Raw genomic sequence first — 13131 nt, forward strand, 5'->3', positions numbered from 1 at the left:
CCACAGTGCCCATCCTTCCCCAGGGCCTTAGCACCTGCTTGTCCCTCCCCTTGGATCTTTGTCCACCTCTTCTCACTGCTTATTTCTTCTTACCCTTCAGATTTCACCTTGGATGCCACTCCCTCAGAAAGTCATCCCTGATCACCCTTTCTAGGGGTCACCCTGTTGTCTCAATTACCAACCCCCATTTGTTTCCTCTGTAGTTCACCAAACCTTGTTAGTATGTTTCTTCTGGTGGTTTCTATGCATCTCCCCACTAGGATAGAGCTCATATCATAGCAGCAATCTGGGTCTGTTTTTCATCACCGAATGACCCGGTGCCCAACTGCAGTATGGGACAAATGGTTGGCTTATGATAAATGTTTACTTAAAGAGCAAATGAGTGATTGAGTGAATGAATAAAGACTGAATTGGCTGCAGACATTGGCCCTAAGCAAGTGTGGTCCAAGTAGATTTGATATCTATCGCGGCATTTCAAATTCCTGCAAAACCCAGTGGCAGAACACAACATTAATTATCTCACACTTCCTGAGACTCACAAATCTGAGAGTGGCTTATCTGGGTGGTTGTGGCTCAGGATATCTCTTTCACAAAGTTGTGGTCAAGATATTGACCAAGCTATACTCATTGGAAGGCTGGGCTGGCCTGGAGGATCTGCTTCAGAGATGACACGCTCACATGGTTGTTAGCAGGAGTCCTTAGCTCCTCGCCCAGTAGAACTACTTTAGTGTCTTCATGATATGGCAACGAATTTCTCCCAGAGTGTGTGATCCTAGAAAGAGCAAGGCGTAACATATTTATGATTTCTCCTTGGAAGTCGTATACCAAAGCTCTGCCATATCTGTGGACCACACACCCACCTGATACAATGTAGAGGACCCCTGCCAAAGGGTGTGGATATCTGATCTGAGTGGTGGCCATTGAAAGGATATCACTTTCTACAATGTCAGTAAGCTGTGTATTTAGGATATGTGCAATTTCCTGTTCTCGTGTTCCACTCCAATAAAAAAGAATTTAAAAAGCAAAAACCAATACGTGAAAGTATACCTCTGAAACTTTGCTTAATTTTTGTGGGGAGGTTTGCTGTTTATTGGTCTTTTCTCACATAGCAAAGAGTTTACGTAATCTCCCCATCCCCCGAGCTACCTTGCCAACAGCTCAGTCAACAAACTGACCAGAAGCATATTATAAGTGATGATGGCAGGATTTGAACCCAGATTCCCCTGGCATCACTGCTCAAGTGCCTTTCACTCAGACCATGACAATGGCAGGCAGAGTGGCCCAGAGCCAGCAAGAGGGAGAAGCACCTTCTTCAGACCCAGGAAGCAGAATGAGAGGCAGCTGGTGGCATTGTAACCCAAATTGAGAAACCTGACAGGGACTCACTGTTCCCTCAGTCTTCCCAGCCCACCACCAGCTCTCCCTTCTCTCTCTCACTTCCCCTCTTCTGAAAACTCTTCAGTTTCTGCAGCTCCTGGCTGAGCTGAGAAGTTGAAAGATCCACCAGGTGAACAGGGCAATTACAACAGCAACTTGACTTTAGGTTTGAGTCCGAGCCCTGAAAGTTAATGTTATGGGTTGACTGGCCATGGGCTGCTCAGATGGGAGATTATCTCTGGGTGTGTCTGGGATGATGTTTCTGGATGAGATGAGCATTTGAATCCATGGACTCAGTGAGGCAGGCTGTTCTCCCTGGGGTGGGTGGGCCTCATCTAATATGTTGAGGGTCTGAATAGAAGTGGATGACCAGCAGAGGAAGGAAGAATTGGCCCCCTGCTACCTGATGGCTTCATTGGGACATCCATCTTTTCCCACCCTCTGCACTCCCGGATCTCAGACCCTTGAACTTGGAATGAATTCCACCACCAACTTTCTTGGGTACTCCTCAGCTCCCATCACCATGGGAGCATATTCCTTATAATAAACTCTTCATATACATATTTTTCCTATTGGTTCTGTGTCTCCAGGGAACCCTGACTGATACACGTGTGTATTTGACCCTGTGGCGATTGACTTCTTCAACCCCCAAGCCTGCACATGATGACCTAATTCAGGAAGATCCATATGAGGACTCAAGAGGAAGATCCCAAATCTCACCACTTCCTCTCACCTGCAGCATGACCTCACACAACATCTGCCAGAGTTGATGGAATACAGGTGTTTCAAGGGGCTGCTACAGAGAAACGCAGAGTAAAAGCCTAGGATGTCAGCATGCTGAGCATGGAAGAGCATGGGGACCATCCACACAGTGAACTGGGTCTGTCTTTTGCAAGGGAAAAGAATAATGAAGCAAAGACCAAGTTAAAGGCAAATGTTATTGCTTTTCCTTGGGCTGGAATCAGAAGTATCTGCTTTATTCCTCTTTGGCTTTAGGGTGTCTCTGAAGTTCAGAGAGGCCTGGGACACTTCTGTTTTGTGCAGCTCTCAGCATCTGAAGAAAGGAGAGATGCCAAAGTAGGGTTAAAATTCTGGGATATTTTAGAGTTACCTCAACAGAGGTAACTGTTGACTTGGCCCCCACACCAGCCTGGAGGATGCTGAGTCCCACTGCCTGCCTGCACCTGGATCCTCTGGTGCCTCAATCCCTGATGGTGTCCCCACGGGCACCAGCTTCTCTCTAGGACACTGGGAGAGGCCCCTGGGCTTTGTACCCATGGCTGAGGGAGATGCTCATGAATCAACTTTTTCATATGTAAATGGTCATAAGGCATAATTAATTGGGCTATAAAAATGATTCCTCAATTAAAATGTTAACTTACTTGCAGTTTGGTAGGAATAAAACATATGTATAGATAGTAGGATGAACATTTATGTCAGCACAGCCCTGTGATTGTATAGAGAATTCAATTTAGAGATAATGTAAAGACTACTTTTGAGGTTTGTCACGGGATGCAGGCCAGAGCCAAAGGACAGACCTCTCTCCTCACTACAAGGTTGACCCTCCCACCCTAACCTCCTGCCCATTTCTGCTCATCTCTTTTGGTCCTGGCCACTCTGTCTCCTTGTTTCTCATCCCCTCAGCCACCTTTCCTTAGACCTTGCTGGCCCTGATCATAGTTAGTCTTGAAAGAGCTGCTTCCCCGTCTGCCTTCGGCTCAGGTCATGATCCCAGGGTCCTGGGATCGAGCCCGGCGTCGGGCTCCCTGGTCCACCGCGGGGAGCCTGCTTCTCCTTCTCCCTCTGCTTGCTGCTCCCCCTGCTTGTGCTCTCTCTCTCTCTCTGTCAAATAAATAAATAAAATCTTTAAAAAAAAAAAAAAGAAAGAGCTGCTTCCCTCACTCATGAGCAATAAGAGGAAGCATTGTCAGTTGTCACCACATCAAGTTGCCAGCCAGCTGACCATGTTCAGTAGGGGGCACTGGGTCTCTCTACCACTTCCAGCAGGTAAGAAATCCAGAAGAGCCATGTGGTCGCTGCTTCTCAATAAAGCTGAAGCCCTGGACTAGAGTCAGATGTGTCCTGTCTTTCTGCCTGGTTGTATCCCCTCTTTCGGGCACAGATGGTTAGGGCCCTGACTTATTCTAGTCTGTACTACCCTTTGGGCTCCAGGCCCCTGGTTGCACCTTGAGCTCTGGACCTGTGAATGTCTGGTCCCACCTCTAGATGGCCCCAAGGGAGACACAGTGATTCCTAAGCCAACAGCTCAGGCTGATGAGCAGGATGGGACTTGGGGAGTGGAGCAGGCTGTAGGACTGAGCCTGAGGAGGAAAGGTCATCAGGATTCATTCAGTGGGTCTAGTTCTAACCCCTGGGTGGCCAGGATCAGAGTGTTTGAATCATCCAGGGGGACTCAGCAGCTGAGAAGCAATCCTGTTAGAGTACAATTATTTTTAAGTCCTTAAAGAGGGTCCGCCCAGAAGTTCTGCAAATGGCCACTATCATCATCTTTTGGTGGCTTCAAGAAGTGCCACAGGTATGCTCTGGTTGATACCTTCATTCTCATCAGGAGGTTGGGAACCAGAAATGCCTTTTGTACAAACCATAAGAGACTCTTCATCATAGGAAACAAACTGAGGTTTTCTGGAGGGGAGTGGGGTGGGGGGATGGGGTTACTCCGTGATGGACATTAAGGAGGGCACATGATGTAATGAGCACTGGGTATTGTGTAAGACAGATGACTCACTAACTCCTAAATCTGAAACTAATAACACATTATATGTTAATTAATCAAATTTAAATTAAAAATTTTGAAAAAAGAAATGCCTTTTGTACTTGAGTATCAGGCCTGTCATGATCCCTCCAGCTCCCTGCTGACAGAGGGCCGGAGCTCAAGGAAATTCTGGAGCCCCATGGAAAAAAGATATTTGGTTTTCAGTCAGAGAGATTAGAGCTCAGGTTTAGGGAGAATTGACATCTATTTATTTAAATTTTCTTTGATTTCTGTCATCAGCATTTTGTCACTTTTGGCATCCATACCCAGGGCATATTTTGTTAAGTTTATACCTAAACATTTCATTTGCTTTGGAGAAAGTGTAAACGGAATGCATTTTAAATGTTGGCTTGCATATGTTCACTTGTTAGTATATGGAAATGTGATTGACTTGTGTGTGTTAATCTTGTATCCCATGACCTGATGAACTCACCTCTTAGTTCTATGAGGTTTTGCAGATGGTTTGAGGTTTTCTACATAGACAATTATGTCATCTGCAAACAGGGACAGCTTTATTCTTCTTTTCCATTCTCCATGCCTTTATTTCTTTATCTGACCTACTGCAATAGCCAGAATTTCCAGGGCTAAGATGAATACACGGTGAGAGTGGGCATCTCTGCCTTGCTCATGATCTTAGAGGGAAAGCATTTAGTTTTTCATTGTTCAGTGTGATGACAGTGTATTTTTCTTTTAGATGATCTTCATCAAGTTGAGGAAATTCCCTCTGTTCTTGTTTTTATGAGTTTCTTTTTCATCATGAGTGAGTATTAGAGTTTGTCATATGCTTTTTCAGTGTCATTTGAGATGATCCTATGATTTTTCTTCCTTAGTTTGGTATGGTGGATTACAGTGCTTCATTTTTCAAAGTTGAACCAAACTCACCTACGTGGAATAAGCCTCACTCCATCATGGTGTATAATTCTTTGCTGAATTCCATTTGCTTGCCTTGCCTATCCACATCTACCTGACCCCCCGGATTCCTGCCCCACTGGCCTCTCAGGGCACTCCCCTGCCCTGAGCTTTGCCTTTGCTCACACCTTCCACCTTCCACCCCTCACCTGCCTGAGGCTCTCACCCAAGAGGAGACAAACCATGAGAGACTATGGACTCCGGGAAACAAACTGAGGGTTTCAGAGGGGAGGGGGGTGGGGGGGATGGATTAGCTGGGTGATGGGTAATAAGGAGGGCAGGTGTGCTGATGAGCACTGGGTGTTATACACAACCAATGAATCATTGAACACTACATCAAAACTAATGATGTACTATACAGTGGCTAACTGAACATAATAAAAATTAAAAAAAGAGGCTATCCCTGTCCTCTGTCACCCGATCCTCTGAATTCTCATCCATTCTTCTTCATGACACTTCTTATAAACTGATATTCTTTATTTCTTTAGTTTTGGAAACCACCCATTAGAATGGAAAGCCCGTCTTTTGTTGACTGCTTTATCCCCAGCACCTAGAAACAAGCCTGACGCTACATAGGCTCTTGGTGAATATTTGGCGAGTAGATGGAGAAAGGAAGGAATGTTGAGTTGAGGGCTTGCACTGGGGTTTCTCAGGAGGGCAAGGTCACCAAAAAGCAGGCCCTCCCTCACCCTGGGCTCCCCTGGCCAACTTGGCGCTCTCTACTGCCAAGTTCAGAGTCTTATGGAGTGCTTCCCCCATTCTCCCCAGCAAACCACCACTCACATCTACTTGTGTGTGTGATGTATTTCATTGCTTTATTCAAGTATTTATTTATTTATTTTTACCAGTTTTTGGCAATAGGTGGGAAGAGGTAGGTTTGGGGCCAGCAGTTCTTCCTCCTCTAGTCTGAGTGGCGGTGTCTCTGGACAGGATATCGATGCTCAAGGAGGGCCGCAGGTTGTCTTCATCAGGCCGACTCTGTGTCCCACAAACTGCCCACTGAGGCCTGTTGACCCAGAGGACGGCACTGAGCATAATCAGAAACAGGGGCACCTTCAGGAGAATGAGGAGCAGGAAGTGGACGCTGCCGAGCAGGGACCTGTAGGAGGGACACGGTGACTGGCAGGTGTTTCCTCCTGGACATGAGGCCCAGGCTCTGCCTCTCTCCCACCTGCCTTTGTGCTCAGGTCCTGTGGCCTCAAAAGTCAATATCAGCGTCAAAGCTGATTGGTACCAGGGCCGGACGGCCCCACGCTGAGGGCCCCAGGCTCTTGTCCTTCAGCTCAAGCCTCGACCTTGAGCATCCGGACGCAGCAGACAGGTAAGGATGTGGTGGTGAGGAATGGAGGGAAAGGGAGAAGAGGGGACCCAGGAGGCCCAGGCTCCAGAAACAGCTTTCTGAACCCACAGCCCTCAACTCTCACAGGAACTCAGCTCCTGCTGGCACCAACTGAAGAATGAAATGCTCCCTTATAAGCACTCCTCTCCCAAATTAGTCTTGACTCACATTCAGTATGATCGTTGGAGCTGCTCTTCTGCTTAAGCTGCTCAACAACATCAACCTCCATGAGTGTCCCCCCAAGCTCAGCTCATGGCCAATCCCCTCCCCCTTCCGGGTCCCAGTAACTGTCCCCACGCCGGATCCTCACAAATGCCGTGTCCCCGCCCCACACTGGGCCTTTGTTGAAGCTCTCCACCTCGCCAGCCCCTCGCCTGGCTCGCAGCCTGTGGGTTTGCCCGATGTCCTCTCCAAAGTCGCACTGGGCTCCTCTTGCACACCCTGTTGGCACCCTGGCTCATATCCTCTTTGCCTGCTGGAGCTCTGGGGCAACTGTGGACAGCCTTGGACTGGCCAGTGGTTTTCCATCTTCAGCTCTCCCACCTCTTTGCCTGAGGACTCTCTTTACCTATAGGAGTGTGTGTGGTTTTCTGAGCAGAACAGGCCAGAAGTGGCACAGAATCCATGTCCCCAGGACGGACCCTCTGCCTACAATACTCCTTCTCCACGTAAGGAGCCTTCGCTCACCACTCTGTGAGAAAACAGGAGGCCCCGCCATCTTCCCCCACCTTGAGGACAGATGTACGTGGATCACTGCCCCAGCTTCCTCCCTGCTAGGTGGGGCTGCTCTGAGGCGAGTCCGACACCGTATCTCTGAGGCTGTCCAGTGGGATGGAGCCCAGCTGCTACTGGGATGGCTCCTCCATCAAAGTACGCTTCATTGGCTTTCCCCACCTCCCTGTTCCCTCACTATACTTCCTGGGATCACCTTTTCATAAACTAATTGCACCAAAGTCCTTGCCTCAGGATCTGATTTTGAAGAAAGCCAAACTTAAACAGGCTCTTTGGTACTTATTTTCAATGAATCTGGATTGCTTTCATCATGCCCACCATCTTCCTGTGCACCCCATCATCCTATCCATTAATGAGCAATTGGTGTTCTGGTTTTACTGGGCTGATGTCACCTGCCCCCACAGCCCCTCTGAGGCCTGTTCACTCAGAGGACAGCACTGAGCATGCTCAGGAGCAGAGGCACCTCCAGGAAGACCAGAAGCCGGAAGTAGATCCTGCTGAGCAGGGACCTGTGGGGGACACGGTGACAGGCAGTGAGCCACATCCTCAGGGAGACGCCCTGGTACCCTCCACAATCCTTCTGTCCCTGTGCCCATGTCCTGAGGCTACAACAGTCCACACAGAGATCAGTCCCAGGAGGGTCCAAGGGCAGGGCAGCCCCACACAACAGACCACGCCTGTGACCCTCAGGCTAACAATTGCCCTTGAGACAGGACTGTGGACATGGAGAGGGCCTGGCTACTGGAATGACAGGAGGGAGAACCTAGGGAGCAGGCAGGACCTGGAGCAGGAAAAGGGTTCTACCTAAGCCCTCCCCATTGGGGGTTACCCTGTCTGTGGACCAGAAATCAGTGCCGGGGTTATTTATCTGATGTCTGCTCCCCATGAGCAGGGTTGCCCATGAGGGATCGGAAATGTGTGCTTTAGTCCCAGGGAGGATCTGGCATCTGTGCGGTGCCTCCAAAACCTTGGCCTTGAAATTCAGGGGTTCATGATGGAGGGAATGAATGACCCCACTCACCTCTCTGCTCCCTTAGGGGCCTGGTCGTCAGCAGGATGACTCTCTAGCGAGGGCCTGGGGGGTGGGAGGGGGAAGCATGGGAGAGAGCCCAGGGGCCCCCAGAGCACCTGGCCGACCTGGGCTGGGTCCTGAAGGTCCCCTTTGCAAAAACGCTTGCACTTGCTCTTCCCTGTCTCTGGAGCCCGATTTCTGCAGATACCTGAGTGCGGGGTCCCCAAATCCTACAGGTCTCCAGGGAAATGTCTTCCCCCCTGGCCAGTCCTCCCTGATCATTGTGTATTAAATAACAATTCCACCACCCCGAAACTCTCCCACACATGCTCTCCCCGACCCATGTGTCCTATTTCCTTCAAGCATTCATCACGAACTGGCATTACTTCTACTGATGAATGTGTTGACTTCTTCACTGTGTGAATTTCCCAACTATTGTCAGAGCAGGCTTGTGTCTAGGTGGCCCAGGGCTGTATCCCTAGAAGAGCACCTGGCACTTGGTAGGACTTCCACAATTCGGCGTGGAGTTGGTAAATAAGTGCAGGACCTAGGCCAAGACACACACACCCACATTCCTCAGCCCTCCGCGTTGCCTAGAAATCACCCAGGTGTCAAAGGTCCCCAGCTGCTAGCTCCTTACCCAAGATATTGTCTGGGATTGGGGGTCTCCTGCAGAGTCGCGGTGCCCCACGTGGGGGCTGGCTGGGTCCTGTGAAGACCTGGGATGCTGGTGGGCCTCACGGAGCTGGGGCCTGCAGTGAGGATTGAGGGAGAAGCCTGTGTCAGGCCTGCTGTCCTCCCCTGGGCTCTCCCACTCTCTGTCAGCTGTGTGGCTCCGACTCACCTAGTCCTGGTCACTCAGGCCATCTGGACAGATGTCCTGGCTCCACATCCCCCCACAGCCACACCCAGTCTGACTGGCACTCTGGCCCTCCCCTGGCCCCTTCTCCAGGTGCACCCTGGCCAGGTGGGCGATTTCAGAGGCAGAGTCGTCCTGCTCACCGGGGCACGTGGGAGTGGGAAAGAGCAAGGGCTCCGGGCTCAGCCACCCCGTACCTTGTTTACCCTGGCAGAGGATGGGGTGAGCTTTACTCTGTAGAGATTGACCCAGAGCTGGGGGTGGGGCAGGCAGGGTCCTTAGGCAGGGCTGATGTCTGGAGTGAGAATCATGAAACAGGGCACTCAGCAGAGTCTATACTGAATGGTGGGACCCTGGCACTCAATGCACTCAGGCCCCAAACTGTCAGCCAGACCTGTGAACCTGGGGGGCCACAGGACAGAAAGATAGACAGAAAGAAAGATCTAGAGAGACAGACACACATCCGGGGGACCCCATAGAAAGTGGCCTGTCCTGAAGCCAACTGGACAAATGGCTTTCCCTCACACAGCCAGTGGTGTCCGAGGATGCTCAGCCCCTCACTGTTAAATAGGATCCCACAAAGGGCCTGGGAGGGAAATGTCCTGTGTGAGAGAAACGATTAACTACAAGAAGGACCTCAGAGGAACCAGGGACAACATCAGAATAAGAACACAAGATAAAAATCTACCCACTTAGATGGATGACCTCCATGTGGTTCTTAGGAAACAAAAACAGGGTTCTAGTAAAGATGAATTCTTTGCAGCAGAGGGAAGTATATTTGGGGCATAGGACCTGAGAACTCATTTTTCTCATCCTTCTTCTCCTTTGTCTGAGGGGAGATTTCAGGAGTTTCTCTGAGCTCCCTCCTGTGGGGACAAGGGGCCAGACGGGAGGGGGTGGGTCAAGCCGCAGGGGCAGGGAGGTCCCCAAATGCTCACAGAAGCCCCACATCAGGGTCTGGGGCTCCTTCTTGGTCCCCTGTTCAGGCTGCTGCAGATCCTCAGGATCACAGCTGTGAGGCTGGTGCCTCAGGAACCATCCATGACACACTGATGTCCTGTTAGAGCCCGAGGTCATGGGCAGCCAGTAAGGGAGAAGAGCGAATGCTCTAGGGGTTCCGTTCCCCATTGGGAGGACATAGAGCGGTCCAGGAAGAGATTCGGGTCCCCTTCAGCGTGGACAGGACCCTTGTCAGGACAGGAAGGTAGCTGACCCCAGACTCAGGGCCATCCCCAGTGCCTACCCTGGGAGAGCTTTAAGCGTGAGAGTGTGTCAGGGCGGGGCACATGGAAGCGCCTAGGTCAGCCAGAGGTGTGCATGGGCTTGTGTGAGTGTGCAGACAACATAACCCCTGTACACACAAATGCACACACACCTAGACACACACAGACATATGCACACACACAACACATGCACACACACACGGACACATACATGCACACATGCACACACATGGACACATACATACACGGACACATTCAGGCACATCCCCAGTGTCCTGGGTCACCCACCCCATCCTAACCCCGCTCTTCTACCCCATGACCCACCACTTTCCTGCCGGGGTTGGGGTGATCAGCCCCAGTCTCAGGCAGCCCTGGTGCTGGCGCTGGGGGAGGGGGTCCACAGCTCACCTGGGGTCACAGACACCACAACACGGAAGGTGTGGTCGAACACAAATCCTGGCAGTCCTGATGATGTATCGATCCCACACCGGTATGTTCCTGCATCATCCTCTGTGAGGCTCTCCAAGGTCACTGTGAAGGTGAGGTTGGCGGGATGGTCCCTGATGGACACACGGCCGTTCCTCACTTCTCTGTCTGCCTCCTTGGTCTTTACAGTACTCCACACACATGGGCTCTTGCACCAGTATTTGGCAATCTCTCTGAATTTCTCCTCGTACTGACACTGCACGCTCAGGGATCCCCCCACGGTGCCCGTCACGGACGTGGGGCCACTCAGACACCAACAGCCTGGAAAACACAACCGAGTGTGGTCAATCACCAGATGGACCTGGGTCAAGGGGATCTGGAGTCATGGCGACCCCGGAGTCCCTCAAGGGCCCTCGGGGTCTATAGTAGAACTTGGCAGGAGACAGGCCTTTTCTGAGACCAGAGGGAGGAGATATAGCTCCCTCCTCACAAAGTGACACAAGGAGAGGGTGTCCGTGGTGTGCGTGCCTCTGTGTGTGTGTGTGTGTGTGTGTGTGATGCACGGACATGTCGTTTCTGACTGTGACACTAGAGTAATGGTGGTCACAGGCCCCCCTCTCGTCAGGGCTGCTCTGTGCAGCACAGTAGACATGACTCACCAGCTGTATGCACTGAATACTTCTGGTCACTGCTGAGGCAGTGCTGGCCGATCCTAGAATGTTCTCTGCTCTCCCTCCTCCCTCCCAGGTCCTGCTTCCCTCCCCACGGGCTGCACCGCAACCCTCCCTCCCCATCCCCCTGTCTCCCTCCCTCCCCTCAGGACACACTTCCCTGCCCAGTCTCAGCCCCGCTTACCTGGGCCCTGCAGAAAGAGCAGAGCTACAGGCAGCCATGGCCTCCCATCCCTCGGGGTCATGTCTGCAGCACAGACGTCACCCACAGCAATGCCAGGGCCCTGAGGGGGGACAATTTTAAGCCTCCTCACAGAGGGTCCAGTCTCCACGGCCCACTTCTGTTTTCCCAGGCCTCTTTGCTTCTTCATCCAGCCAGTCTCCTCTCAGTCCTGATGACAGGACAGCTCCTGGTCCAGGACTGGATTGGGATTGCTGTCTCCCTTCCTCAGCCCACAGCTGCTCCTCTCGCTGTCCACACTCGCCCCACACAATGGAGTCACACTGGAGCATTTCTTCCTCAGTGGGACTTCCTCACCGCCGTGACATGTCACTTCCTTGTGGTCAGGATGGACCATGTCCGGGGTGGAGCGCCAGTAGCCCATCTTCTCAGGCATCGGTGGTGACTGCAGGGTGTTAAGACTCCTCAGCCTGCAGTTCCAAGCACCCACAGTCCCCATGGGACCCCTGCTCTCCTCTGGCCACACAAGTTGGCACTGTGACCTCAGATGCTTTCAAAGGTCCCATTAGGGTTCTGGGTTCCTAGCCAGGGTACAAATCCCCCAGGCTGCGCTTCCTTCCTGTGTGTTTCCCTGTTCTCAAGACATGGACATGGAGCAGCCGTCACCAACCCCGTGAGCACCTCACTTTTGAGTCTTTCTTCTTTGGAAAGTCCACTCTACTGTGACTCACAGGGCAGAGTACTGGCAATGGACAAGAGGGTCCAGAGACTGAGGAAGCTGATGGGACCATGGGGACATGTGAAGCTGAGACTGGGCTTCTCCTCTCCATCCAGTGGCACGAGGGACCGTTGTGTAACAAGAGGGTGGTCTGCCAAAACACTGGCTGCTGGTGTCCCTTTTGGGTTCACAGTGGTGACCGGGGACCTCTTCAAGGTGCAGAGTTGGGGGATGGTCCTTGCCAAGAGGTGGGGAGGTTTGTCCTAACTCAGAGTGGCGTGTTCTCATGACATGATGGGTTTGGGGTGAGTTTATGCTGGAAATGGTAGGGAGGCAGGTTGAGGTGCAGGGCCTGACATCTTGCCTGGGTTAAGCCAGGTCCTCAACTTTGTCATGCACAACCAGGTCTATCAATTTCCCCCTAAACAGTCTCTCCCCAGATCTGTTCTTCCTCCACACTATCTTATCTACATCAAAGGGAACAATATTCCCAGAGTTATTGCAAGGAGACCCTGTCACCCAGGATTCCTCTCTCTGTCATTCCCCACCAATGCTTCCTCTGGTACTGTCCATCGGCCCATATCCCCTCTTCCTCCTGACATTACAACCTTTCTCTCTCCTCTTAGTGCAAGGGTGACATCCCTGTTCTTCCCAGTCCCCTCCTGCCTTGTCCTCCCTCTGTTCCACTCATCAGCAAGAGAGCACTTCAACAAAATCAGGAGTAGCCAATACACCCTTTTGTCCCCTGCTCTTCAGATGAAACCCACTCTCCTTGCTTGGCTTACATGGCCTGAGTGGGACCAGCCGGTTATGGGTTGTGCATTTCTATCTTGCTCCCCCACCTCAATGTGCCCCGTGCTCCAGCCACAGTGCCCATCCTTCCCCAGGGCCTTAGCACCTGCTTGTCCCTC

At 51.5% G+C, this 13131-nt stretch overlaps 1 protein-coding gene across 2 annotated transcripts; it reads right to left on the bottom strand.

Annotated features, from left to right (window-relative positions):
* Positions 1 to 5855: 5855 nt before the first annotated feature.
* On the bottom strand, positions 5856 to 11830 carry LOC110570371 (protein CD300H-like). Of its 2 annotated transcripts, XM_044912277.1 has the most exons (5): positions 11506 to 11830; positions 10633 to 10971; positions 8783 to 8894; positions 8152 to 8205; positions 5856 to 6158 (listed from the first exon to the last, which is right to left on the bottom strand). In XM_044912277.1, exons 1-5 carry the CDS (start codon positions 11690 to 11692, stop codon positions 5891 to 5893), a joined length of 960 nt encoding a protein of 319 aa, XP_044768212.1. In that variant the 5' UTR covers positions 11693 to 11830; the 3' UTR covers positions 5856 to 5890. The 2 variants fall into 2 exon arrangements, with proteins under 2 accessions (XP_044768212.1, XP_044768213.1); XM_044912278.1 differs by lacking the exon at positions 8152 to 8205.
* Between the last annotated feature and the right edge of the window lie 1301 nt (positions 11831 to 13131).

The sequence above is a fragment of the Neomonachus schauinslandi genome, unplaced genomic scaffold (assembly GCF_002201575.2).
Source record: "Neomonachus schauinslandi unplaced genomic scaffold, ASM220157v2 HiC_scaffold_888, whole genome shotgun sequence".
Classification (NCBI taxonomy): Eukaryota; Metazoa; Chordata; class Mammalia; order Carnivora; family Phocidae; genus Neomonachus; species Neomonachus schauinslandi.

What these genes read in the sequence shown, in the direction of transcription:
- LOC110570371 (XM_044912277.1), bottom strand. Translation starts at nt 11,692, where the DNA reads ATGAAGAAGCAAAGAGGCCTGGGAAAACAGAAGTGGGCCGTGGAGACT. An exon ending in GCTCTTTCTGCAGGGCCCAG is followed by an intron (nt 10,972 to 11,505) that starts GTAAGCGGGGCT and finishes TGTGTTTTCCAG; the next exon opens with GCTGTTGGTGTCTGAGTGGC. An exon ending in GCCCCTAAGGGAGCAGAGAG is followed by an intron (nt 6,159 to 8,151) that starts GTGAGTGGGGTC and finishes TCCCTCCTACAG; the next exon opens with GTCCCTGCTCGGCAGCGTCC.